The sequence below is a fragment of the Sardina pilchardus genome, chromosome 21 (genome assembly GCF_963854185.1).
Source record: "Sardina pilchardus chromosome 21, fSarPil1.1, whole genome shotgun sequence".
NCBI lineage: Eukaryota > Metazoa > Chordata > Actinopteri > Clupeiformes > Clupeidae > Sardina > Sardina pilchardus.
Window position 1 is genome coordinate 15,805,542 of NC_085014.1, and position 27,660 is coordinate 15,833,201.

Here is a 27,660-nt window from a genome sequence, read left to right on the forward strand (position 1 = left end):
CACACTAACATACAAAAAAAAGAAGATTTACTAGTGGATTGAACAAGGCCCAACTATCTATGTCACCTCGGTTGTATTCCAAGTAGGTCCCTGATCCCTCTACAGAGTACACTTAGTGAAGCCGCTCCTGCATAGCCAAGAGTCTCTCTCTCTCTCTCTCTCGCCTCTTCAACACATTAGCGTGAGGAGCTCAGTCCCACCGCAGTAACCGGGCTGTCCTGCTGCCTCAGCCCAAAGCCACAATAACGCGACCTCTCTCCAAATGAAGCCGCTACTTGCACTGCACTACTCACACACACCTCCCTAAAACTATTAGCACCAAATATTTACACACACGCGACCAATGCATATACACATGCAGACACATACAGTACACACACACACTCACTCACTCACTCACACACACACACACACACACACACACACACACACACACACACACACACACACACACACACACACACACACACACACACACACACACACACACACACACACACACACACACACACACACACACACACACACACACACACACACACACACACACACACACACACACACACACACACACACACACACACACACACACACACACACGCCTAGAGTACACACTCCCTCTCTGATGCATGGTTACTGACCCAGGGAGAGGTAAGTTTCTCACTCTCACACACATGCACACAAGCACACACGCACGCACGCACCTTGAGCTGAAGTCATGAACAATGAAATGTTCATTGAGTCACACTCCCATAACTCTGAGGTCACCTCTCCAGTAATTGTCACCCTCCCTATACACTCCTTTGACAATTACGAGGAGAAATTCTGTCTCTGTCTCTTACCCCTCACTCTTTCCTTTCATCTCTCCCTCACACACACACACACACACTCTCTCGAGGTCTCTCTCTCTCACACACACACACACACTCTCTCTCTCTCTCTTCAGAGGCCTTTTCAAAAGAATCCCAGACTCCATCTGTTCATTTGCGCTTGTGTTTTCAAATCAGTCATTTGCATTCCAAAGATTACACTCACACATCTCACCTTGTTTCTTCTTCCTCCTCCAAATTTTTTTTCTCCTCTGTCCTCTGTCGGCTCGCTCGCGGCGTCTCGAGGCCAAGGCCATCTTTTTTCCCCCTCTCTCCTCCTGATCTCATCTGCCGGCTGTTTGAAGTCAGAGATCAGGGCTGATGGATGGGCCTCTGTAGCTCATCAAACGCACAGGGCACAGGAGCAGACATGGAGGAGGTCAGGACGGTCACAACATGCTGGTCTCAATGAAACACACACGATAGAACGATAGATAGATAGAACAATAGATAGATAGATAGATAGATAACGCAATATACTGTATATGTGTGTGTGTGTGTGTGTGTGTGTGTGTGTGTGTGTGAGTGTGTGTGTATGTGTGTATGTGTGTACACATATATGAGCGAGCAATTATAAATACACACACACACACGCACACGCATACACACTCACACATATATATATATGTATGTGTGTATATATATATATATATATATATATATATATATAAGTGCTTGCTCATACACAGTCATACATGCATTGCACACAGTAGGCTACAGAGGTGAATCAGTTAGACACATACAGTACATGCAATACACATGCATACACACACACACACACAACCTCATTAAAAAAAAGACTATGCAATGCAATACACATCATCCATAGTCATCAGTATACATCAATACAGTTGTTATAGCCTATTCACTATTCGAGGCCTGATCTTGCAGCAAAAAACCCTGGTTAACTCGCATAGCTTATGAAAGAGGAATGTTTAAAGTTGAGAGACGAGAAAAAAAAAAAAACATCAGACGAAAACCTTTAACACTTAACCACATTGTTCACAATTTCATGCAACAGCTGGTTTTCCATTTGCAACTTTGCGAGCTGTCGCAGACAGACAGGCATGCACCTGGAGCTTCCAAATTTCATTTGAAACCGAACTGGCAATTGCATCTCACAGCGCAGGTGATGACTCCAGCAAGCAGAAAAACGGCACAGCCGCACCGATGAAAAGAACCACAAATTAGCCCAATAACACGGGTTCACTCAGGCACATCAACAGCATAGTCACCAGTGGATAACAGGATGGGAGAGAGAGAGAGAGAGAGAGAGAGAGAGATATTGATGTATGCAGTGATATACGTGCATGTACATGTGTGTATGTATACTGTACATGCCCGCATACACATACTGGTATGCATTGTATTTTTTGTCCTCTATCACTTGTGGTTATTTTATATAAGTTTACATCTATATATGTTTACATACGTCTCTTGTTCTAAGCATTCTTCTGTATGATTGCTATGGCAACAGTGCAAATACTTTTTTTTCATACCAATGTAGCACTTTTGAATTTGAGAGAGAAAGAGAGAAAGAGAGAGAGAGAGAGAGAGAGAGAGAGAGAGAGAGATTGGGGGAGATGGGGGTTGGGAGGAAGGGGAGGGGGAGAGAGAGAGGGAGGTCTGACTTCATACAACCTAATGGCAGATAGGGAGGAAGCAGAGATCAAAAGGGTATCTAATAGGAGATCATTGGCGGCCCTGCGGTGCAACAGAGCCGCTTCCCGACATAAATCAACAAATTGCCCGAGTCTCGTTCATCCTTTATTCATCAGGAGGATGTCAGCTGTGGTCCAGGAGTGGAAGCTTGGTGGGCAGCACAGTGGGTGGACACCTCCATTGGCCCAGACACCCCCTGCATCAATACCGCAAGGCCCATTTTAGAAAGGCCAATAGAGTATTTTCTTCTCTCTCTCTCTCTCTCTCTCTCTCTCTCGGTTATAGCCAGATCTGGGCCACAGTCATTTCCGAGTACTCCTCTATATAGCTGATGAAAAATACAGTGGATCAGTGCCACCCACAACGACCCACTACCACCACCACCCCGGCCCACACCCCCACAAAGCATGAGTTTGCTTTCTTAGCAAAGGCCAGGCAATGGAAGTTTATTGTCAACTTTGCAGCATCTGTCATGTTTAAAGACTGTAGCCGCTTAAAGGCCACGGGCATTTTTCAGCGTTTGGAGAGGGCTGACTTTTCGAGCGCTCGGGATTGATGGAAGTTGCGTGAGTTTTTAGTTCTTCTCTCTACACTGACGGATGGTTGCAGAGCGCGCAAGAAGCATGCAATTATATGAATAGGCTATCTACTGCCACCCGGTGTTGAATGGTGGTACATCATCCAATATGGCATAGCTTCTTGTTCAGTCTTAGGAGAGTGAGGCAGGTGGTACCTGGAATAACGGAACACTGAACATCATGGATGCCTGGAATGATTAAATGGTAGCTGAAAGCTACAGCCATATGTCCTGTCTTTTTAGATCAACCAAGTCATGGACAGTGTCCTGACAAGTAGCATCATCGCTGACGCTTGCCATGGGAAGTGTACAGCCAATGACTGCAGTGCCTTACAGAGAATTGGTGCGATCTGCTGAACGCACCATCAGAGCACCTCTCCCTACCCTGCAGGATACCTACAAGAAAAGAGTACGTACCAGGGCCCAGGACTGCTCACATCCTGACCGTGAACTTTTCAAAACACTGACGTCAGGCAAACGTCTCTGCTGCTACAAGACCAGAGCAGAGCAGAGAGTCTGGGGAGGAGCTTCTTTCCTCAAGCCATCCGTATCCTGAACACACACAAGACGATAAACTGCACTTACACTTTTAACACACTTGCACATGGACTGTACATACACTGCACTTAATACTCCCTCTTGCTATTCATCAAAAAATATTTCTTGATTTTTCTTGCTTCACTAGCATAGAAAACACTGAACACCAAGCGAAATTTCACTACATGCTTCATGTTGGCATTTCTATGTTTGTGACAAATAAACCTCCCCATGGCCTTGTATCCTTGACATAGAATAAGAAATGCATACGCAGGCTGTCTATTGAGCCCCGGGACATGCCATTTGACTGACGAACATCCCCAGCCCTGTTCTCACAATTCAGAACAGCCATTTCAAAACCAGATCGGCTGAGTGAATCCGCTACCTTAACCCTAACCCACAAACCTAACCTATTACTGAACGTACGGTATACTGCTATAGGCCGCAGCAGCCTGTCTGCAGCTATGCGGGGACTGGTGGGTGGGTGCTTGTGTAATTTTAGTGTGCGTACGTACACCTCACTCTCTGCACAGAAATGTGGGCTTGTGGTGCGACATTTCTCTATCTTCACATGCCTGCTTGTGTGTGTGTGTGTGTGTGTGTGTGTGTGTGTACTGTAGGTGCAGGCGATGTCTGCACATCTGCGTGTGTGCGTGTGTGAATATATGTGCGTGTGTGTGTGTGTGTGTGTGTGTGTGTGAATATATGTGTGTGAATATATGTGCGTGTGTGTGTGTGTGTGTGTGTGGGTGGGTGGTGACTACACATCTGCACGTGTGTGTGTGTGTGTGTGTGTGCAGGCGGTGTCTGCACATCTGCGTGTGTGTGTGTGTGTGTGTGTGTGTGTGTGTGTGTGTGTAGGTGCGGGCGGTGTCTGCACATCTGCAAATCAGCAGAGGCACGCTGCTCTGACTAGAACTAATGACTGTCATCACACACTGCAGGGCTGACAAACACATCCTCACTCTCCTCAAGCCAACTTTTGGTTCAGCACAACAGTTTGCATAGTGAAATGTAAAATGTTTTTAATTAAGACAAGAAAGGGTATGTAAACTATAACAATTTTATTTAATATAATTTAAAAAATTACTGTTAGTTCATTTATACAGATATGTTTGTTATATAAAAATGACAAATTTGAACATAAAACATCAAGTTCCCAGTGTATATATTTAGTACCACACACCATGACAAACAGACATTCACACTCTCTCTCACACACACACATCTGCACACAAACATGTGTGCCAATCTCCAGGTTTATTTAGTTTGAAACTGTGGAATCAAAGAGGGGGGAAAAAGGCAGGAAAATTAAGACACGACTGGGAAGTGGACACACACACACACACACACACACACACACACACACACACACACACACACACACACACACACACACACACACACACACACACAATGCTGGAATGCATAACATACCCTTGGTTGAAACGCTGAATCAACAGCTATTTGTCATTGCAGCTAGCAGGAACACTCCCCATCAGTGAGGTCGACAGGGCCATGTCTCACCCTCGCATCATTTCCTGTGAGACTTCACCCAGTTTCCAGTCACCACAGTAACACAAAACAGTAATCTAAAACTGAGATCCGATGAGCAGGGAAAAGTCTATTCTATAGTACTTGGTTGAGGGTGGGTGTTGGTACAGTTATGAAAAACACATTCCAAGTGGGTGGATGTGTGTGCAGAAGTTTCTTGAAGTTCTGAGCAGCAGTCTCGTAAGCCTGTGCTTGGTTGTCAAAGACACAAGCAGAGATTTTTTTTTTTTTAAAACTTCCCTCTGTATGTGCTGTCCAAGAAACACTTTGAGCACTGCCAATCCGCCTGCTTGTTATCATAACCATGCAAAAACACACACACTACTGATTTCCAAGATCCACGGTTTTTAAAAGCTTTTTTAAAATGCAGCTCTCATTTATACAAGGAATTCCGATTCTATAATTCTTCTTCTTAAAAAAAAAAAAAAGATAATCTCATTTTACAGATATACATTTTTCCTCAAGTTAAAATCTAATGATTTTATTGCTAGACATAGATCTGTACAAATCTTGGGCATGTCAGCTCGTTTTATTTTGCTCACGCTTTTTCTCACACACCTGGAGTTTAAGAAGAAAATCTTTGGCCAAAGTGTAGAATAAGTGGCTTGCACCTGGTAGCCGTGACATTTGCATTTGAGCTTTGCCTGCCACACACACACACACACACACACACACACACACACACACACACACACACACACACACACACACAATGAAGCATCAGGTCTTTGGGCGAGGCCGTCATGTCTCTTAGGTGGTGGTGTGACTGCACAGCTGTGCCTCACTCTCTAAGCACCCTTTGGCTGTTCCACTCGCTCAATAGCAAAGGTCAGCCGTCTGTGGGATACGTTTCTCCAACATTGTCTCCTATGAGGCCCTTTGGTCAAGAACAAATCTTAAAAACAAAGAAATTAAAAACAACCTGTGCCAGAGATGAACAAAAAACAAATATGACAAATATGCAGTCACACCCAACAGAGGTCTGGTTAAGTCTAGACCTCTGTGTCCAAACTGCACAGATGTTTAAAAACAGACTCCTCAAAATACAGGTTGTAATAAAAAAAAAAAAAAAGGTCTCTAAAAAAACCACAATGCCACTATAAAAACTGTGACTCGTGTGCAATACAAATCCACCTTTGGAATGGTCAACGTTTCGACGACGTGTGCCAGTGAAACCGCATTGTCTTTCAGAAACAATTGCCAGACAGACGCCTCCCGACAATAGGAGGAAACAGGACTGCAGTCAGGGCGCGTTAACAAAACAATGCTTCCATTTCGGTCAGTGGAAATGTACCCTCGGCCACTACATGAACTCAAGCTGAGGAACACTCCACAAATATTCAAATCATGACATCTATCCTCCTTACCAAAAAATATATATATATATCTTCCTATCAAAAAAATAATTAAATAACGTTCAAACAAACTCAAATGGAAAGACCTTTGTCAGTGAGTGTCTAACAGCTCTGCCTGATGTGTGCAGATACTGGCTGCCAGTGAGGAAGCCTAGGAGAGGCTGGAGATGGAGAGAGGAAGAGGAGGAGGAGGAGGAGGAAAAAGAGCATTTCACACGAGCGACCAGCATTTATCGTCTCTGTGATCTGCACTGCAGGATCGGGTGCGTGCACTCGCCTATCTGATGGGCTGCTGTTGTGGCCGCCAAAGGCAGCCCGCCAACAAAGTGGCAGCAGACAAGGACAAGCTGCAGAGGACACACACACACACACACACACACACACACACACACACACACACACACACACACACACACACACACACACACACACACACACACACACACACACACACACACACACACACACACACACACACACACGCTTATAAAAGTGATGGGCCATCAGCCGTTACTGCTGGGGTCTTTAAGCAAGTTGTGCAATCCTGTATCTGCAGAATCTACCACACAAGCTGTTGTCACAGCATACGCACACACGCACACACGCACACACGCGCACACGCGCACACACACACGCTACGAAATGCACACCCTGTCTTCAATTAGACACGTGCAGATACACATCACATTGCCACAAAGACACAAACACACACACACACATACACACACACACACAAACAAACACACAAACGTTAAAAGTTGCTCTCACATCCCTGTGAGAGCAAACAGGATATGATTCTCTAAATGCTCCAAATGGCACAAACTGGACTGCACCGATACCAAACATAAACATTACGGATAACCATCACATTATTTCAGTCTTGTGACAAATCTCCTCAGCCTCTAGGCAAAACTAACTCAGAAGAGTGTCAGTTTGAGATATTCAGGATAACCCTCTAATAGACTAACGGAATACAATCTAATCACACACACTCTCACACACTCACACACACTCACACACACTCACACACACTCACACACACTCACACACACTCACACACACTTGTCAATTTATATCCATAATTAGATCACCTCCAGATATGCATAAAATAGATTTTCAATGAATCTTAAAGCACTTAAGTCACAGAAACCTTTTTGGAATTTCAGGCAGGCATCTGCTTGGATGCCCCAAAGGCACATGTGCACTGGAATGTCGATAGCTAGCATGCCGTCAGGCCCCTTAGCTTGAACCAGGCTGAGGGTGAGGTGATTCGTCAGGTGATTTGTGAGTCAGGCACTGAACTACCCACCTTTTTTTTTTTTTTTTCATAAATATCACAAAACCCAAGTGCTAAGCAGTTTAACGCAAACTAAAAAGTCAAAATCCAGATAGAACAAAAACAAAAACTTTGGCTTTTCATGACTTATCTTCTTAGCCTGATTACAAAACAACACAAAAAACTCTTGACTCTCTGATCCGAACTGGCAGTCCCTGGTATTCGTGTTTAGTCCGCCCTTAGCCAATCTGACGACTGGACACAGAGGTGCCCTTGATGAGAAACACAGAACAGGGGAGCAGCATTTGGGGTCACTGCCATCATGGCAGGCCAAGCTGGTGAGCAGACAATAGTCTTTTTTTGGTATATGGCTCATTCCTGGGCAATGCGAAAAGCGTGACAACGACACTGAGATATGTAATTATATATATTTTTTTCCTTATGATTCACACGCTGATGTTGTGGATTTCAAGAGGCACGAATAGGCAGCCCTGAAGGTAGTTCTTCAGTTGGAAGGTCACAACGGATGCAGGCTTGATGCAGTATGCAAAGGACAAGTCCAAAAGAGAGAGAAGAAACAAAGTGGTTCAGGCACATTTCAGAAGGCCTTGCATGGCGACTACACAGAGATGGTCCCAGCTGTACTGATTTAAGCCAAGACTCGACTCATGAGACAGTCCAAAAGCACAAGATCTAATCAAATCCAGTCTTCAGCTAAGGCCAAAAAAGCTGGACCCAACACAGTCTCGAAATAGTTCCTAACTGGTCGAGCATCGCGACTCCACAGCACGACGTTGTTCCAACTCGTCGTTCCACCAGCAGCCTCTTATCAGAGGCTCTCAGGCTTAGGTGTGTTTGGGGTTGATGACTCAAGCCACACGAGTGCAGAGAAGGCGATTGGCCGTCACCAACAACAAAAACACCCAAAACACCCACTCAGACTGGACCAGACGAGTGAAACGAGTCACTGATACTCAAGGACCAGCCGGGAAGTTAGAGAGCAAACCAGTGGTATAGAATGATGAAGCAGCCAAGAGACAGACAGAGAGAGAGAGCACAAGGAAGTACACAGGCTGATGGGTACGACCAGGAAAAAGTACAAATTGCAGTGAAAAAGATTTTTAAAAAAAAACATGTAGTCCTGTGCAGTAAGACGAGGCGGAAAAAGAAGCTGAGAAAAGTGGAAGGACCAAAGGGGGCACTTGGGAGAGGGGGGGGGGGTCTTGGTGAGCCAGGGCTTTCTGAGTGAAGTCCTCAGCATTCAGGACCACAGTGTTGTTCAGTCCACATCAGTCCACCAAAAGACAGGGTCTACTGTTTGCAACCGTTTCTCATCCCCTAAACCCACTTGTCCTCCGATTTTCCCCACAAACGCCCCCCTCACCCCCTCTCATGCCAGTGAAGTCCCCCCCCCCCCCCCGGAAACACCTCCTTTTCCTAATCACAAGACTATAGCAGCACACACTTCTTGCTGTTCTTCTTGACGTTGGGGTAGAGGACCGCTCTCACCCCCTCTGCGAACACCTCCCGCACGCCTTCCTGCTTGAGCGCCGAGCATTCCAGGTACTTGACGGCGCCGATCTGCTTGGCCAGGGCGCTGCCTTGCTGGTGCGTGGTCGGCGCCAGGCCCTGCTCCTTCAGCCTGGAGAGGGTGTCCGGGTCGTTGCGCAGATCCTTCTTGGTGCCCACCAGCAACACGGGCACGCTGGGGCAGTGGTGGGACACCTCCGGGTGCCACTTGTGCCGCACGTTGGCGTGCGACGACGGGCTGCCGATGGAGAAGCAGATGACGAAGACGTTGGTCTGCGGGTAGGAGAGCGTGCGCAGGCGGTCGTACTCCTCCTGGCCGGCCGTGTCCCAGAGGTTGAGGCTGACCGTGCGGCCGTCCACGCTCATCTGGGCGCTGTAGTTGTCGAACACGGTGGGGATGTACTCCTCCGGGAAGGCGTTGGTCGTGTAGGAGATCAGCAGGCAGGTCTTGCCCACCGCGCCGTCGCCCACCACCACACACTTTATGGTCTGCATCCTGCTCGACTTCTCTGCTCCGCTCTCTCTCTCTCTCGCTCGCTCGCTCACGGTTCAGACACCTGTTGGAGAGAGAGAGAGAGAGAGAGAGAGAGAGACAGAGAGAGAGAGAGAGAGAAAGAGAAAGAGAAAGAGAGAGAGAGAGAGAGATAGGCAAATATAAAGAGAAAGACAGAACCAGTGAGAGTGAGAGAGGGAGGGAAAGTACACACAGATAGATGAATGAAAGAGTGAGAGTAAATATTGCAACAGAGAATGTGAGAAAAGAGAAACAGTTTTAGTTATTACTAAATGCATTGTGTTTTGAATGTTGCCTTCAGGTAGGTTATCAGTGCACACTGGACTTTAAACATCTTGTGATGGGCACAAGCAGCTGTTTGCTATTTACCGGATTAACCTGGCTTCCTGTAGAATATTATCTGTCAGTGTTTACACAGCTAAGTAGCATTTAATGAGTGATTTAGAGGTAGGACAGACTTATGACACACAAACACACAAGACCCAGGTGAGTTCGGTTTTCCCACAGTGCAGCAGACCGCTGTTTACTGATGCAGACCACTCCCCGTTCTTGGTCCATTTGACTGAATTTCGCTGAGCTAGTAATATGTTAAGTTCATGACCAAACCTCACTCTTCACTAACTATATGTTAAGACAGGTCAAGCAACATTGGGATCCCTGGCAAACCATAAATTCAGCTTATGTTCTTGTGGTTATTTCTTCATATGAACTTATCTAAACTTCTCACCCTACAATTTCTCGTCAAGTTACCTGACTTGAGGGAAAAACAGACAACAGACAACCCCTTTACAATCGCCGAAAGACTGTACACAGACAAGAAACTGATAAAAGGTAAAGTCTACCTTAATGAAGCAAAATATTTCCCTAGCTTAATGTCACCATCAAAGAATTCAGCAATATAGCATTTGGCTACAGAGTTGGTGTCTCAAGCTAAAGTTGTTCGCTAACTTGTTAGCCGACTACAGAGAGAATTTCCAGGAAGATGTCTGGCTCAGATAGCTTAGCTAACGGAATGGTTAAACCTCTATGAACTAGGCTAACGCTACACCCCAATTGTTTAACAAGGTGTTGCTGTAACACAGATCTTTTCCGACAAACAATAGGCATAGACAACATGAGGCAATCTGAACCAACCTAGACCAATGTCCTATCATACTAATTAGCATACTAGCTTGTTATATAACTTACAACAATTCGCCAGATCAACTTCCAAGTTTAGCGATAAAGATACCTAGCAAGGCGTAGCAAGACAAGAATCACAACCTGGCTAATGTTAGCCAAAGTAGCTACTTTTAAACTTTCCCACACTCCCCTAGTCATACAAATGCAAATATGCGTATCCATATGTTACCTACGAACAGACAGAAGAAACTTTCAGTGACATTAAAAAGTTAAATGTTACTTCAGAAAAGTTGACTTTTGACTCACCGCCCCTCAAGAGTCGTGCTTTCCCTCTCACTGAACTTCGGATGGAAACTCCAGTCACTGACGAACGCATCCGGGGAGCAGCCCTCTTCAAAATAAACCTCATATCCGTTCCGTAGAAACACCGAGGGAAATAATTCGTTAATAAATAATTTCTGTCCTTTTCTTATCTGTGTTGCTTTCTTTTAGTTCCTTCGAAACTTTGCTTGGTCTTCTCCTCAACATTTATTTTGTTTTCTAAACCTTTTTAACGGCCTGCCCTGAAGCTGAACAAGGTGTGTCGTTGACGTTAACCTTACCGTAGATTCATACTGTATGATTATGATTCCGTATAATTCATAAGTTCATAAACTGTTCACACAGTGAGTTCCTTACAAAAATAAATTTGTGTAAGAGATCTGTACGTCCACTAGATGGCAGTAAAGCCATAAAGAGTAAAATAACACTGTGCAAGTCCAGATGGGCATTTTGTATTTGGTTAGACACAGAGGTGTTGCTTAAAACGTTTTCAACACAGTTTTTTTGGCTAACTGAGGAATATAATAAACTGCAAAAGTAACCTGTTTATTTGCATTTTTTTAGTGCCTTGTTTACAATAAACACTATTATATAGAGTCAGTTTGTAATAATGCTGCAATCCTGCACATGACCCTATGACCTGAGGGCAAAATGACAGGCCTGTGTCTTGCAGTGCTGATTACACAGACTCCCAGGATAGCTGTGAAGTTAAGGCAACACCTGGCCTCTCACCTGGAGAATATATTTAACTCTAGGGGAAAGTTCCCTCATCATCATCATCATCTTGTTGTAGGAGGTTTGCCACTGACTCTTACCTAGATCTTACCCAGATTCGCCACTAAACCACGTACTTGGAATAACCCCCGGAATATGTTTTTGTTTGTTTGTTCTTCAAAAAGATACATTTAAAAAATATATGCAAATATGAAGGTGTTTTTTTTTAATCTACCCATTTACAATATTGCAGAAAGAAACGGCTCTGTTCAGTATGTAGTAAGCAGAGCATTCTGATTCTGAAGACTGCTACTCAGAAGCTTGTCTTGCTTCCTGTGTGGCATCATTCATTTACACAGATCTTGATTCATCTGCATGGAAATGCGGTTGTGTTGACAACAGTGTATATAGGACATGGTGTCAATCAAACTTCCTGTTAATGTGAGCAAATGTGTTTTGTAAAACCATCGTAACTTCACAATAAGTGCATTATATTCTAGACATATAAAGTCACAAAAACATATTTCAGTCATAGTGCAGTTGACACACTGCTTAGATTTTCATGAAGGGATAAGATCGTAGGCTATGTGTAATCTATAGTGCCCTGCTGTGGGACAATAAGCAAGGTACACAGGCCCATGAGGTCTAGAGCTATTGACTGGGCTGCAATCAAGAGAGGCTTCTTCACTGATCCCGAAAAAGTGTGATGTCTCAAAGGCACACACACATACACATGCAGTGACAGACGCACTCAGTCACCAAAAGAAGCCCACTAGTTTATTGCCTTTCCCAAGGGCGCTGGCGTCACTCTGTCCCATAAAGGCACTTTTCCCACTGAGACCCTATACACACACCCACACACACACACACACACACACACTTCTTCGTTCATTATGCCATGGGTGGAGGGGGAGATTCTATGGGTTTCCTAGAGCATCTCCATAGCAACGTTTACAAGCCGCGGGTGACTCTGACCAGTAACGGGGGGATGCAGGGAGAAGAGGGAAGGAGAGAGAGAGAGTGACTGGAGTTGAAGGGCAGAGGACAGAAGGCCAGTGGATAGGCCAGCGTTTAAAGAGGGCAAGGCAGGCCCAGCCAACTCCATTTACCCCTATGCCACAAGATGAATTAACACTTCAGGCTATTGTGCAGGTTTGTGTGTGTGTTTGTGGAATAAAAAGAAAGCGAGACAGAAAGTGTACGAAAGTTTACATTAAAGTGTTGCCTTATTGTAGTCTGCATAGAAACAGGGTTCAGTTTGGATGACATTGACATGAATGTAATTATAATGAGGTACCCTTCAATTAACACTGAAGCACAAGGATGTACAGTAACACAAATAATACTTTAAAATGGAGTCAATGTATGACACCATAAACGCCACAATAAACTAGCTTTCAGGATTGTGTTCTGATTGGGTTTCAGGAACGTGTCAATGCAGCACAACAATCAGACCATCAGACAAACTGTCAACAGCCATCTTCATTTTATTTTCTCTTATTTACAAAGGAATACAAATATTACAATAGGAGTTCATATTCTTAAGATTACATTACAAATATGACACTCAAGTCTTTCTTCTTTGACAAAAAAACACTACAACCATACAGCAGATTATTTTAAAGAAGTCGCCCATTCGTCCCCAAACACCCATCTCTCTTTAGTTTGTAAAGTGCAACAAAGGACGGCCATTTTGACCGACCCACAGTGACCAATAGAGTACCAGCTGGCCGGGGCATCAAGCTGTACCAGGCCACAGGGAAAAAGTCTCCCATAGATTAAGCTGCTTTGGAAAGAAAAACACACACACACATACACACTAAGAATTGCATTGAGAGAAATCCCTCCACATTTCTTTCTTCTCAATAATAAATGTTGTCTTTTTTTTTTGTACCTAGCTGCTGATGTGCAATGGCTCACTTTGATCAAGTTCACAAATATACACACACATACACACAGGGTGAAATACATGCAAGACACATGACCAGAGCTGACATATAAACACGACAGTAACAGCTTGCCCATTGATATTCAGCCACGGATACAAACTTAAGAAAGAAAAACAAAACATATGCAGACGCAATTAAGCAACCTATTTGGTCACTTGTTGAATGTGAAAATCGTGTCTTTCATGATGAACCTGTATAACTGGTAACAGAGACATATTTGAAAAACAAAATATTGAAAATTTAAATATGGCAGTTGATTCCTCTGGAGTAAACTGTATGGTAGAGTAGCAGCCCCCTTACAGGAGAAGCCCTACTGAAATCTCCCCAAAGAAAGAACCCAAGCGTTGTGGAGGTAGAACTTATCACACCAGTTCTCTTCAGTTTCAACAGACTACGCAGACAAAGATAAAAAGCTAGGATATCTAACTCGGACTTACTCCAGAAACATTGACTGTCCAGGAGAAAAATGTCGGACAAAGAGAGAAGAGGCAAGAAAGGCAAGAGAGGCAATTGAATATGAATGTGCTCCAACTGTCATACGAAAACATGCACAATGTCCTGTTGACAATCCCTAAATCGCCTGCACAGGCACATAATACGGTTGAACGTGCAGGTGCATCTGAAGGTATAAATGTATCACTCGTGCGTCGTTGTATTTTTTACTTCCACGTGGGCGCGGCACGGGCCATCTTGGATCCAGGGACGCGCGTGCCGGCAGCGGCGTTGGCCTTGGGCACGGACGTGTCCGTTTTGGTGGTCTTGGCGCGGGCGGCGGTGATGACGGTGGTGCGGATGTTCTTGGGCGTGCTGGAGGAGGACGAGGGGCTGTGGGCGCCGCCGCGCGCCTGCGTCGCCGCCGTGGCCTCGCCGTGAGGCGCCACGCGCTTGGACACCCGCAACGGGGAGCCGCGGACGAACGACTCGCGCCCAGCGGTGGCGGCGACGGCGGGTTTCTCCCTCTCGCCCGCCGGCGGGTGGTCTCTGTCTGGGGCCCTCTCGGGCGCGCGGCGGGCGGGCTGTCCCGCGGCGGGGCTGCCGGTTTCCTTGGCGCTGCCGTGCCGACGGATCTGGCCGGGGGCGGCCGTGGGGCGCGTGATGGGGGAGGCGCGCAGGGAGGAGGTGCGCGGCGGGGTGAGGCGGGAGGCGCGGGAGGGCGCCGGGGAGTCCGAGGGAGCCGGCCCGGGTTTGGCGCGAACGCGCGGGCTGGCGGAACTGCTAGGAGGCGCCAAGCGCAGCGCGGATGACCCCCTCTTGGGCCCGCGGGCCGTGCCCGCCGCCGTCTTGCCGCCCTGCGGGTCGTCTTTCGCGTGGGCAACGGAGGAGACGGACGAGGAGGACGGGGAGAGCGCGCCGTCCCGCTCCCGCTCCCGCTCCTCGGCCTCCCTCTCCTTCTTCCACTTGGAGCAGTGGCTGGGCGCCGGGCGGGGCAGGGGGGACGTCGGCGATGGCGACGGGGAGGACGCTGGAGCCGGGTTGCCCAGGGTGTCGTACGAGCGGAGCCCGCGCACCAGCAGGTGGCACTCCAGGGTCTCGCCCACGCGCGGGTACGCGGCGCGCTCGGCCTCGTCCGCCAACGCCGGGCGAGGGCGCGAGGGAGTGGAGGGCACGCGGGTCTCCCGGGCGGGCGAGGCGACGACGGGCCGAGGCCTGTCGGGAGACGACGGTGCGACGGCTGCAGTCTCGGAGGGCACCGGCGCCCGGGGTTCACGCTCGGGCACGCCAACGCCGGGCACTCGGACGCTGCCGGGTCTCGATGCGGCCACCTTACCGGGCGCCTTACTCGCAGCGCCACCTGGGACTTCCTGAAGTGGCCTGGTCACTGGGGGACAGGGTAAGGCACTGAGAGGGGAGGGGCTGTTACTGAGAGTAGGTCCAATCACGCCAGAGTGATCCACAGACAGTCCCAGGGGATTGTGGGATAGGTTCACCGAGGCGCTTTCTAGAGAGTTCACAGGTCCTCGAAGCCGACTGGGACTGTTCGAGACCTTCGTGCACGTAGTGGTCATGTGACTAACTGGGCTCTGGCCAGCGGCAGCCTGCAGCTGCTGTGTCTGTGCGTCATCTGTACGCAGCGTCCTGTGTGCGTCAGCGTTCAGTGTGTGTTGATTCACTCTGGAACGCGCGTTTAGTGTGTGTTCGAGGTCTGTCGCCGCGTGAGTTAACGTGTGTGTTAACGTAGGCCCGGTTGCCGTGCCATCTGCGTGCAGCGTAGAGGGCGAAGTCACGGAATGAGATGATGATGAGGACAGCATGTATTGCATAACAGTGTTGTATACGTTCCCCGTTCGCCTGCTCATCACGGGACTCATCGTGGCGCTCTCGAACGTGGCCGTGGGCGAGGGCGTGTGCGGGGCGTCTCTTTCGAGCGCGTCGCCCGGGTGGGCGAACTGCGAGTGGCGGCGCCCGTCGGCGGAGTTCCGGAGGCTGCGTCGGCTCCGGGCGCTGCCGCTGCGGCTCAGGCTGCGCTCCAGCGTGCGCTCCAGGTCGTCCGCCGCCGAGCCCTCGCCCGAGGCCACCGAGTCTCCCGAGAAGGAGAAGGAGGAGGAGGAGGAGCACAGCGCCAGGGAACGCCGACGCTCCGAGCCTTCGCGCTCGCGCTCCACGCGCCTCTGCTCCGCCTGCTCACGCTCAGCATTCTCCTGAGAGGGAACGACAGAAAGACAGACAGAAAGAAGGAAAGAAAGAAGGAAAGAAAGAAGGAAAGAAAGAAGGAAAGAAAGAAGGAAAGAAAGAAAGAAAGAAAGAAAGGTTAATCCCATGGCATACTCAAACTATATGAGACTTATGACTCTACATGCTGTATTCATGGATTTCATCAGGTCCCTTTCCACAGGTGTATTAATCAAGCACAATGCAGTTTGCATTGATAATCAAGGTGCTTGATTTTATACACCTGTGGCAAGGGACCTGATGAAATCCATGAATACAGCATGTAGAAACCCATGAAATCACATACGCAGGATATACTGAACATACTGAAAACAGGTTGGGCATTCAAGTGATAGTCACTAAATATCTTTACACATAAACACACACACACGTACAGAGAGAGAGACAGAGAGACACACAGACACACACTTACCCGCACAGCTCTTTGGAAGCGGTGGCAGAAACAGTGGAAGATGCGGCAGGCCTCCTCCAGTTTGAAGAGGGTCTCGTCCTCACAGAGGAACTCCACCAGGGCCTGGCTGCTCAGCCGCAAGGCCTGCACCTCCTCCTCGGCCTCCTGCAGACGCACCTCCGCCACCTACACACACACACACACACACACACACAGAGAATCAGTACACTGATTCACTAACTTCGCCCTTGTGTTTCAGTGCCCCAACATACCAATTATCTGAATTCGATATTTTGTGTAGATGATCGCGTACAAAACTGTATTTAAACGGCTGGCTGGCAAGATGCAGTCATAAAGTTGTTCAGATGTTCAGATGCAGTCATAAAGTTAGAGACAATTTCTATTTTCATTCTCTCTCTCTCACACACACACACACACACACACACACACACACACACACACACACACACACACAAAGACAAACACACAAACACACACACACACAACTAGAGACCTCTCCCACTACAAATCTAAGCCTACAAACCCCCACAGGATTTATACTGCTCCTGACCTTGGGCTACTCCCCCTCCGTATTTCACCGAGACACAACAACAGCCCGATAGATAGGTGATGGGGAGATAGTGCCAGTGCCTCTCGCTAATGGAAAGCCAGTTCAAATGACCACATAATCTCTTTACAAGCAGGGGGTCAGGCTGTAAAGCCTGGGCAAAAGCCTCGGGGTGAAGAGGGAGCACTCACTCGGTTATGGCCTCTCAGGCCTTTATCATTACTTATCTCCACGGGGTCTTTTTCATGGCCAGTGTGAATGGTATGTGCTGCTTGCGATGGGAATGGATGCGTGGATGGTTCATGCATGCATATGCAAGCAGTCAGGCATACAGGAACGCATACCGGTACACACATAGATGTACAGACACAGACACAGACAAGACAAAGATGCATAGACACACACAGACAAACACATAGAGATATACAGGAACGCATACACACACATAGATGTACAGACACAGATGCACTGACACACAAACACACACAATTATACAGGCAGACAGACACACACACACACAGGCACACATGTGCACACACACACACACACCTCGAGGAATTGCTGCATGTGTTGCTGGATTTCGGGCTGGCTCTGGGCGCTGAGGGAGAGTGATGCCACCCTGCTTTGGAGTCGAGAGAGGTCTTCCAGCACGGACTCCTCCGACAGCCTGCAAGAACACACACATCATACATTAATGTATGCACATACGTAGGTGTGTAATGATTATACACACATACATTATTCACATAATGCAAAAGGGCGGTAAAAAATGTCCGGTATGATTTTCCCATGAGCATGAACGCATCATAGGTTTCCTATGTTTAGTAGCCATATGCTGATTGCTGTGTGCATGTCATTGACACACGTGTAGGGTGGAAATTCGACTGAATTTGCATTAAATCAAGTTGTTTTAACTAATATTTTGCTCCAAGATGCTTTTCATTTAGATTACAATGTAGATCAATACATATAGATGCCCTGATATAGACTAACTTCCCACGTTAAAAGAATCAGTTTCCCATTAATTTCTGTTCATTCCTGTCAATTCCCAAGGAAACTGAAAATTCCCAGAATTTTGCAATCCTATTCACATACATAAACACATTAGTCATACACACACTCCCACACACACAGACGCATAAATACAGACGTTAGTTTCCCACAAAAGCCAACATAAGCAACACTCAAACACATATGACTCATAAACTCGTTATTTTGACACAATATATCAGAAAACACAATGCTGCTCTTTAGACGACTTCCAACTTGTCTACACCGCAGCAGCCACCCCTCTCCAGTCCACCCTTAATCTCTAAATGTCCCTCTCCGTTTCCTAGTCTAATGATAAGAGAATCACAAGGTAAGACAATATGTCTATACATTTGCCATTAACTACCTTATCGATTCCAAGGAAAGTTCATGTCAAGCCTTGAACAGTCTAGCGGCCTCTTTCATGTGGTTCTTGTTCATCTAGTTCTTTTGTGCTTTATAAACTAGCGCTGGCCCTCTTTGAAAGAGATCGCTATCACAAGTGGACTTCCTTTGAGTAAACATACTGACATACTGGAGGTAAATGAAATAAGATGTGTGGCTGCATTGGTGGGGTTTGCGTGCATGTGTGTGTGTGTATATATATGTGTGTGTGAGTGTGTGTGTGTGTGTATACCTTGAGGCGGAGGCCAAGTGGGAGAGACGGTCGGGAAAGGACAACAAGCCCTCATCCTTCTTCACAGCTTCCTGTGGGAAGAAAAGAACAAGCTCTTATCTGACTCTTGAGTTTGTATTAGCCGATGTGTACAGTAAATCCGGGTTTTAAAAAAAAGCAAAAAGGAAACAAGGTAATAATCTGTGTAGAACAGATTATATGCAGATATGCAGAACAGATTATGCGTTATACCAATATGACATAACAGGCCACTGAAAATTTGACAATCTAAGCTGACTGAACTTTTGAGCACATTTCTTAATTCTCAAAGAGATTCTTGGGAAAGAAAAAAAAAAAAGTTACGCAATGGCAGACGGGCGTGCGGGTGCCAGTAAGTCTCACCATGGCGACAAAGTGGAGCAGGTTCATGCCTGGCTTGTTGGCTTTGGTGTCGGCCAGCTTCAGCAGCGAAGCGATGCGGAATCCAGCGGCATTACCGGCGTAGCCGCCCTAAAAGGCCACGGAGGAGAGGAGGAGGGAGGGAGGGAGAGAGGGAGAGAGGGAGAGAGGGAGAGAAAAGTCAGAACCCGTGCAGACACACCTGAGGAGGGCTTAGTGTGACTTCTCCGCAGTTCTAATCTCTGGGTGTTTTCTGATGTGTTTGACTGTTAATGTTTTCTTTAGACATTGTTGATGTTTTCTTTATCCGATGCCCTACATTTCTGTGCTTGTTATGATTCTTTGTGCTTAAAAAAAAAGTGAAAAGTCAAAAAACAAAAGAAGACTTTGCACACTTTCTATGCCCAAGCTTGTACTTTTGCTTGCAGCACAGCTTGCACAAAAAACAAACAGCCTTATTGGTGCAGAAAAACTCGACGGGCCAATCACAAAGCAGGCTACTTGTTTTGGCAAATGCCCCAAGCCTCGCATTTAGTCAAAGGATAATGCCAGGATGGGTGATCTTATCCACGGCTTTCAGTGTGAGTGTTCTATGGCTCATTTCCCTAATGACACAAGCAGATGGCTGTGGGGTGTCAGCAGTTCTGACTGCGGTGCGAGTGTGAGCCGGTGTGTGAGCTGGCGGAAAAATACAGTATAGGATGCAAGGTCGCGAGGTGACTCACAGCGTTCATGTAGTTCCCTGCCTTCAGCACCAGCCTCAGGATCGAGTGCAACTCCGGGCAGCTCAGCAGCTCTGAAAAACCAATCAGGTATGAGTTAGGTGGTCAGCCAATCACCTCAGACCGGCCTGCTCCACATGCTGACTCATAACCAACAAACAAACAAACAAACAAACAAACAAACCAACAAACGACTCATAGCTTTATAAGCCTTCTCTACATATTGAAAAAATATATATACCAATCATAGGTAATGAAGTAAGTCCATTTTCTCAATTAAGAATACATCTCATGACTACTCATCACTGTAAGGACTTGGTGACTATTTTCTAATTCCTCACTTCTTGTGTGTTAGTATGAAGTAGACAGCACTCAGGCACTTCTACAGCCCAAAGGGAACCGTCAAATATTATATACAAGACAAAATGGACCACCAGAGACAGAAGAGGAGGAGGGACGAATATCAGATTGAGGCACTTAAAGAGGATGAAGAGACCCCCCAAACTTCTCTCTGTCTCACACACACACACACACACACACACACACACACACACACACAGGCCCCCTGCAGGAAAGTTACCTCTGGCCGCCTCCTCCAGACATCTGGCCGCCACACAGAGAGAGGTCACGGTAGGGTCAAACTCCTGCTGCAGAATCATGGCGTCGAGACGCAGACGAAAACTAGATGGAGAGAGAGAGAGAGAGAGAGAGAGATAGAGAAGGGGGAGAAAGGGAGGGAGAGATGGATACAGAATGTGAGACAGAAAGAGACAAAACCATGGAGATAGAGTGAAAGAGTAAGTGGGGGAAAGTGAGACAGAGGAAAGGAAAAAAGACAGCGAGAGAAACAGAGAGAGGAAGAAAAGAAAGAGTCATAAAGACAAAGAGAGAGGTGGGAGGGAAGAGAGAAGACAAGAGAAAAGAGGAAAGAGGAGGAGGAGGAGGGAGGAGAAAGAAGAAGAGCCATTGATCAGTCGGCAGTCAGCCTTAAGAGTGCCTGGTGGGGGAGTTTGTTTTGAATTGTGGCCTGGGGTGTGTGGAGGTGGTGTTGGGTTTGGAAGAGACACTAGTCTACAGACAGCCAGGACCAGTTCCCCCTCGCCGAGGAGCAGAGCATTGGACTTTAATGGAACACAGACTAGGAGAGAATCTAAACTCTAAAAGGCTTAAGATGGGTTGACTAATGGCTACTTCCTGGTGAACTGCAGGAGCCAAGCAAGCCAATAGCGCCGCGCTCAGACAAGAGCTGTTTACATTGGAGCCTCTGGCTGCCGCCTTCACCTTTACACACTGTGATAATCCAACTTCCTGTGTCTGACAGGCCGGCTTTTGAAAAGCACCCAACAAACGGACTAACAGAGGCCATAAATAACTCCAGATTTCCCCGTCCTCTGGAAAAATGAAGGACTCGCACACTCGAAGAAACTAAAGCAGTTGTGTGGTCTAACAAAGGCCTCCACACAAAGGCTGCAGACATGAGTGTGCCGACACTAAGTCACCTGCCCACGCACGCCAGCGCCCGAAATGTTTAACTGACAAACATTTGATTAAACGATAGATGTTATTGAGCGGTGCAGACTAAATAGAACTGAATCATATTCTGTGTGCAGGGGCCTTAAGTGCACTAAGGCTACACTGACAATGAGCTGCTGATGTGGCTTTGATATGCTGTACTATTAATAAACCTGCTGTGTCTTTCATAGGAGTTGAAGAAATGAGCTACAGAGGTGAGGAAGAGTTAAATGATCTGTGTTTACATATTTTTGTTAGTCCCATTTTGGACAAAGGTGTTTACATATTTTTGTCAGTCCCATTTTGGACAAAGGTGTTTGTAAAGTGCCATAAGTGTAAAACTATGGGAGAGGAGAAAAGAGGAGAGGAGAGGAGAGGAGAGGAGAGGAGGAGTCATGGAGCTCACCTGGGCACCTCCACCAACAGCAGCATGAAGAGGTCCGGCTCCCCCAGAGAACTGTGCTCCCCACTGAACTTCTTCAGACGGGTCTCCTACACACACACACACACACACACGCACAAAGAAAGTAAAGAAACAACTTGAATACACACATCTTCATGCAGATTTCATCTAAACATACACTTCAAGAGATTCAATGACTGAGATTCGATGTCTCTCATAGTTAGTCTACGCCATTTCAATGAGCATTTTCTATCACAAATGAAAGTAGGCTATAGAATAGAGAAGAAGTGACAAAATGAAGAGGATTCCAGTCAAAAAATGTGTCCAAATCACCTAATCTTTGCCCTAAGCCTCTTTAACCCTGCAGTAAGTCTCCCTTTCACCAAGAGAGATAGTGTTTCTCCTTTTTTGAAGAGCTAGTGTCGATATTCTTGGAAAATTCCTCCATAATGATGATGTGGGATTTGAGCAGAGATTCCAGCAGGGTAACGGCATGGCAAGTCTGTGGTCATCAGGGTCCGGAGTGCTAATAGAAACCAGATTGGGTCTGGTAGAGGACTACGGTGTCTCCACTGAGACAAACTGAGCGAGGGGTGGAGTAGGGAGGGTCTGTGTGTGTGTGTGTTGTTGGGGGGGTACTCACCTCATCACTGTCAGGCAACAGCTTGAGGAGTTCGGACAGTTTCTCAGCACCATAGCGACCGCCGGCCCCTTGTCTGATGTCATCCACAATCTCCGTGGCAGCACTATGGAAACAAAAGAGTGATGTCACTTCCTTAATCAACACAAAATTCATTAGAAGCGATGGTTGGGGTCGTTAGGCGAGTCGTTAGGCTATAGTCTTCAGAATAGAAGGTCAGCGTAAACATCACAGATGACTCTAAAAAACCAGACACATCCACGCTCCACACACACACACACACACACACACACACACACAATTGATCCTTAAGGAATCCTGGAAACCTGTGAACCACGAAGGGCGCCAGTGACACAAGGAGGTGACATTTCCCATATCACTCTCCGTTCTTTTGATCATAGCGCCCTGTGAGCTCACACACCCACACACACACACACACACACTGCGTCTTATCTCATCCGAGATGCAAAAGAAAGGAAAACACACACACACACACACACACACACACACACACACACACACACACACACACAGCTTTTGACGCCACACTGGCGACGTTGACGGAGACGTCAAGGCTAAGCAAACACGCCAATCTCGAATACCCCGCGCAGGGGTCACTCACAACAGCACTCCGACTGGGCGGAGGAGCCGCAGAGGATGAGGGTTGTCCCCCCCAATCGGTCCCTCTGGACTGGGGGACCCAAACCCAGAGTCAAAACAGGCACGGTGGTGTCATCTGTGATTTCTTCTTGAAGGTGAGAGTCTCTTATGTAAGTGACACAGCCACTTAGGAAAAGCGCTCGACTAATTTAGATAGTCACGAATGAGGCACGCCAAAAGCAGGCAGGGACACTTCCCTTCCTTGTGCCTGTCTAGGTAACCTTATCCAACAGTCCAATTCTACACACATATACCCCCAAGGCCCCACACCACACACACACACACACACACACACAAGTGCAACGTTCCACATGACGAGACAAACACCCAGATGTCTCTACAAAAGGCCGTACGAAGGACACACTGGTCTTGTTAAACAGCCAAATCCTTTGTTGGTCATGTCTGTAACTGTTTATTTAAGAACATTACAGACTCCGCCACCATAATGCGCATTGGACTCCCAGCTGATAGTATAAAATAATGAACAGGTCCACTCCAAGGGTGCCGACAGTCACGTTCTACGACGTTCAAAAGGAAAAAGGCCCCCAGACACTTAAAACGTGACTCGCCAGTCAACAATGCGCTAAGAGCAGACAAATAGCTTCTGAGTAAGTCCGATGTTAAAAGGGGGCTTTTCGATCACAAAAGCCCTAACCGGTTGATGGCTCTGTGTCTCTGTGCGTGTCGTGGCAGGGCTGGGTTCTGAGAGAAACTGCTCTTCAATTAAGCTGTGCACAATTGAGCCTGCATGGAGTGCCGCGCTGCATGTGTAGGCATGAAAGCATACCGGCTTCGCAAAACAGAGGCCGCCTGGGAATCAGTCATTTCATCTCAGTGTGTGTGAGACACACACAGACACACACACACACACACACACACACACACACACACACACACACACACACACACACACAGACACACACACACACACACACACTTCAGTGTAAGCCCTGTAACCACACACTGCTGTGCCAAGAACTGCGGTGCCCGATAGCAGTACAAATGACAGTATAAATGATTAAATAACAGTATAAATTGTTTGGCAGCATGCGTCAAAACGCTCCGAAATACAATCTAGGGGGTTTTTATGAAATGGCGATTACATAACTATCCGTTTTAATTAGTAGCAATAAACCACTTTCTTAAATATTTCTCCTGTTGAGAACAAAGAAGCAAAGCTGGCAAACAATGGCGATCAGCAAGTTTTCCCTGTGTTTCAACACGTAAATACACTCACGAAAAGTCAGCGACATTTCAGGATGAACCTAAAATCCACTTTAACTTTCTGTACTGAAACATTACATTTCATCTGAAAGCCAGATATCCCTAACTTTTTGTGAGTGTAGTATGTTGTTCATTACAAGCTTTTCTTTGGTAGTGTTTGAGGATGCTAACAGTAGCGTGCACTTCACTTGGAGTCCACCCAAAGTTATGTCGTAATTGCGTAATCATCACCATGAACTCCTCATAAAAGGTGACCTTTTTACAGAGGACACTTCAATTTAGGAAAAACACAAAACAGTGTGTACCTTCTTATTCCACACCCAACAAATCGTTTTTGGCAAAACCAGAAGCACTAATGACTCAGACAGGTGTGGTGGAACCAGCAGCCAGGAGAGAGGTGATCAAAGATGGTTAAGATGAAGCAAGATACATCATCGGGAGCCGCTTCTGGAACCCGAATCGCACAAAGGGGGGTGGGGGTCAAAATCCCTATCCTAATCCTAAACAGAGCAGAGGCTATAGACTTCAATCTGCTCTGCTCTGCATAAAGGGGGATTTTGACCCCGCCTTGGGTTTCCCGGATTCCTGGAAGTGGCTGTACTGTATCTTGCTCTGCCTTAGCCATCTCTGATGCGATGCGTCCTGCCCAGTAGTCCTCTAGCAGGAGGATCAGGAGGGTGTCCTTTACCCTCCTCGCTCTGGACGTCCTCCTCCTCCTCCTCACTTATGGCTTCAAAGTAGATCTGACCTCTGACCTCCAGGCTGACCATTCCCACTCCCTACTCGACCCCCACCTCTCCCAGCTGCCACCTCCTTGGCACCTGTCAGACCCTCCTAAACCACCACTCTATATACACACACACACACACACACACACACACACACACACACACACACACACACACACACACACACACACACACACACACACACACACACACACACACGGGGGAATGGCCAGCCAAGCCCACTCACACTCGATTGCCTCCATCAGAGGTGCTAAGTACTTCCCTCTGGAGTGCAGTTGTAGTCACTTGTGTTTCCTCTCGAAGCGCAGAGACAACACAACTGTCTGAGTTTTAGGGCCTTTATGGCTACTGCCAAGGTCTCTACAGCAAAGAGGCCCCGTCATTAGCTGTCCGTCATTAAGTGCGCTGTTTATTTAGGAAAGGAGGAAGTGTAAGGGAGGTGTGGGGGGGGGGGGGGGTTGGGAGGGCAAAATGTAAACAATGAGCGGAGTGCAAAATCAACTCACGTTTTAAACTGCCGCAGGAAAATCCCCACGTTCATGCTCCGTTTAGAGTCCAGGAGTGTCACCTGCAAATCAGACAAAACATACAGCGATCCAGATGAGTACGTGCTGATGATCTGTGGCCATCTCACTGAGATCAATCAAAATAAGTACTGCTGACGGTCTGTGCCCATCTGTTTAACACGGCTCGCTCATCATAGTCGATGGGTTTGCAGACTAATGGGTCGCAGATGACACAGCAGGAGCTTCCTCTCTCACTCTCTCTCTGTGTGTGTGTGTGTGTGTGTGTGTGTGTGTGTGTGTGTGACCGTTATGAGGGTTCGTGTGAAAGCTCTCAGCTCCAGACTAATAAGCTCATTCCGAGGGCAATCACTGCCATCACACAACTCCCTAACACTCACATGCCATATAAACACATTTGTCCTGCAAACAGGAGCCTCCCTGCTGAGGTGAAAGAGGGTCTCCTCAGGCAGAGTCTTATTCAGGGATAAAGAACATTTCAAAGAAATAACACAAACTGATCTTGATTAATTATTTCCAAAGCTACTATTTCTTTGAGTTCGCTATTATTTCACCCAAAGAAGACGATCAGAGATATTATGCACACTGATGTGTATAATAGTGTAGAAAAGCTGCTGTTTCCGTATGAGAAGTAGCTTTGGATGGATTTACTGAGAATCACATCATTAAGTGTTTCCTTGGAGGGCAAATATACCTCTAAACATTCCTGAAAATTCTCCAGTTATCGGACTTATACAAATGTATTGCTGGTGCAGGTGGAGAACAGGGCACTATTGCTGTCCCTCACCTTGTCGAGGCTGGTCTCCTGTGGCGATCGGCAGCGCAGCAGGCTCCGACGGAAGCTTCCGGAGCGCTCGGTGGCGCGCGCCTCCTTCTGGCCGAACAGCTCGTCCAGCGAGCGCAGGTCCAGCGCGAAGTCCTCCTCGTCGCGCACGGCGGCCGGCCCGCTCCACACGCTCTGGCGGCCCTCCACGCGCTCCCGCGGGATCCGCTCCCAGTTGAGCTTGCGCAGCCGCTGCCGCCGCTTGCACTCCAGGCTGGAGAGCGCCGACGCGGGCGCGGACGAGGAGAAGGGCGGCGAAGACAGCAGAGGCGGAGGAGGGGGAGGTGGCGGAGGAGGGGGAGGGGGAGGCCCCAGTGGGGCCGACGGAGGAGCAGGGGGCGCTGAAATGGCCGACATGGCCGTCAGAGCTGACAGAGGGGCAGCAGCAGCAGCAGCAGCGGTGGTAGCAGGAGTGGTGGTGGTGGTGGTGGTAGGGGTCGCTGGGGCCCCGAGGGCCGGAGTTCCATGAAAGGGCCGAGACTCTTTGGGGGCCACGCACAGACTGATGTGCATAGAGAGAGAGAGGGGGGGGGGGGGGGTGCCGAGTCACACGGCCTGGAAGGGAGGGGGGGGCGCGGTGGGGTTCAACCGGGAGCCCACTAAAACAAACCAAGTGATGGAGGTGATGGAGGCTCACACAGGATGAGAGAAGTTGGGCGGAGGGTGGGGGAGGGGGGGGGGGCAGTAAAAACACCAACACAAACACAGGTGTCAGAGCCAACTGGTATGGTTCCACTTCTGCCCACACTA

The 27,660-nt window shown here is 47.6% G+C and overlaps 2 protein-coding genes across 2 annotated transcripts; both read right to left on the reverse strand.

The window, feature by feature from the left end:
* Positions 1–9,266: 9,266 nt before the first annotated feature.
* LOC134068725 (rho-related GTP-binding protein RhoG-like) lies at positions 9,267–11,329 on the reverse strand. Its single transcript, XM_062524459.1, has 2 exons — positions 11,303–11,329; positions 9,267–9,917 (listed from the first exon to the last, which is right to left on the reverse strand). Exon 2 carries the CDS (start codon positions 9,853–9,855, stop codon positions 9,280–9,282), a length of 576 nt encoding a protein of 191 aa, XP_062380443.1. The 5' UTR covers positions 9,856–9,917; positions 11,303–11,329; the 3' UTR covers positions 9,267–9,279.
* Positions 11,330–13,498: 2,169 nt separating this feature from the next.
* On the reverse strand, positions 13,499–27,333 carry LOC134068724 (FH2 domain-containing protein 1-like). Its single transcript, XM_062524457.1, has 11 exons — positions 26,875–27,333; positions 26,070–26,131; positions 22,934–23,036; positions 22,294–22,379; positions 20,956–21,056; positions 20,379–20,449; positions 19,657–19,764; positions 19,276–19,346; positions 18,159–18,276; positions 17,063–17,227; positions 13,499–16,619 (listed from the first exon to the last, which is right to left on the reverse strand). Exons 1-11 carry the CDS (start codon positions 27,265–27,267, stop codon positions 14,640–14,642), a joined length of 3,258 nt encoding a protein of 1,085 aa, XP_062380441.1. The 5' UTR covers positions 27,268–27,333; the 3' UTR covers positions 13,499–14,639.
* Between the last annotated feature and the right edge of the window lie 327 nt (positions 27,334–27,660).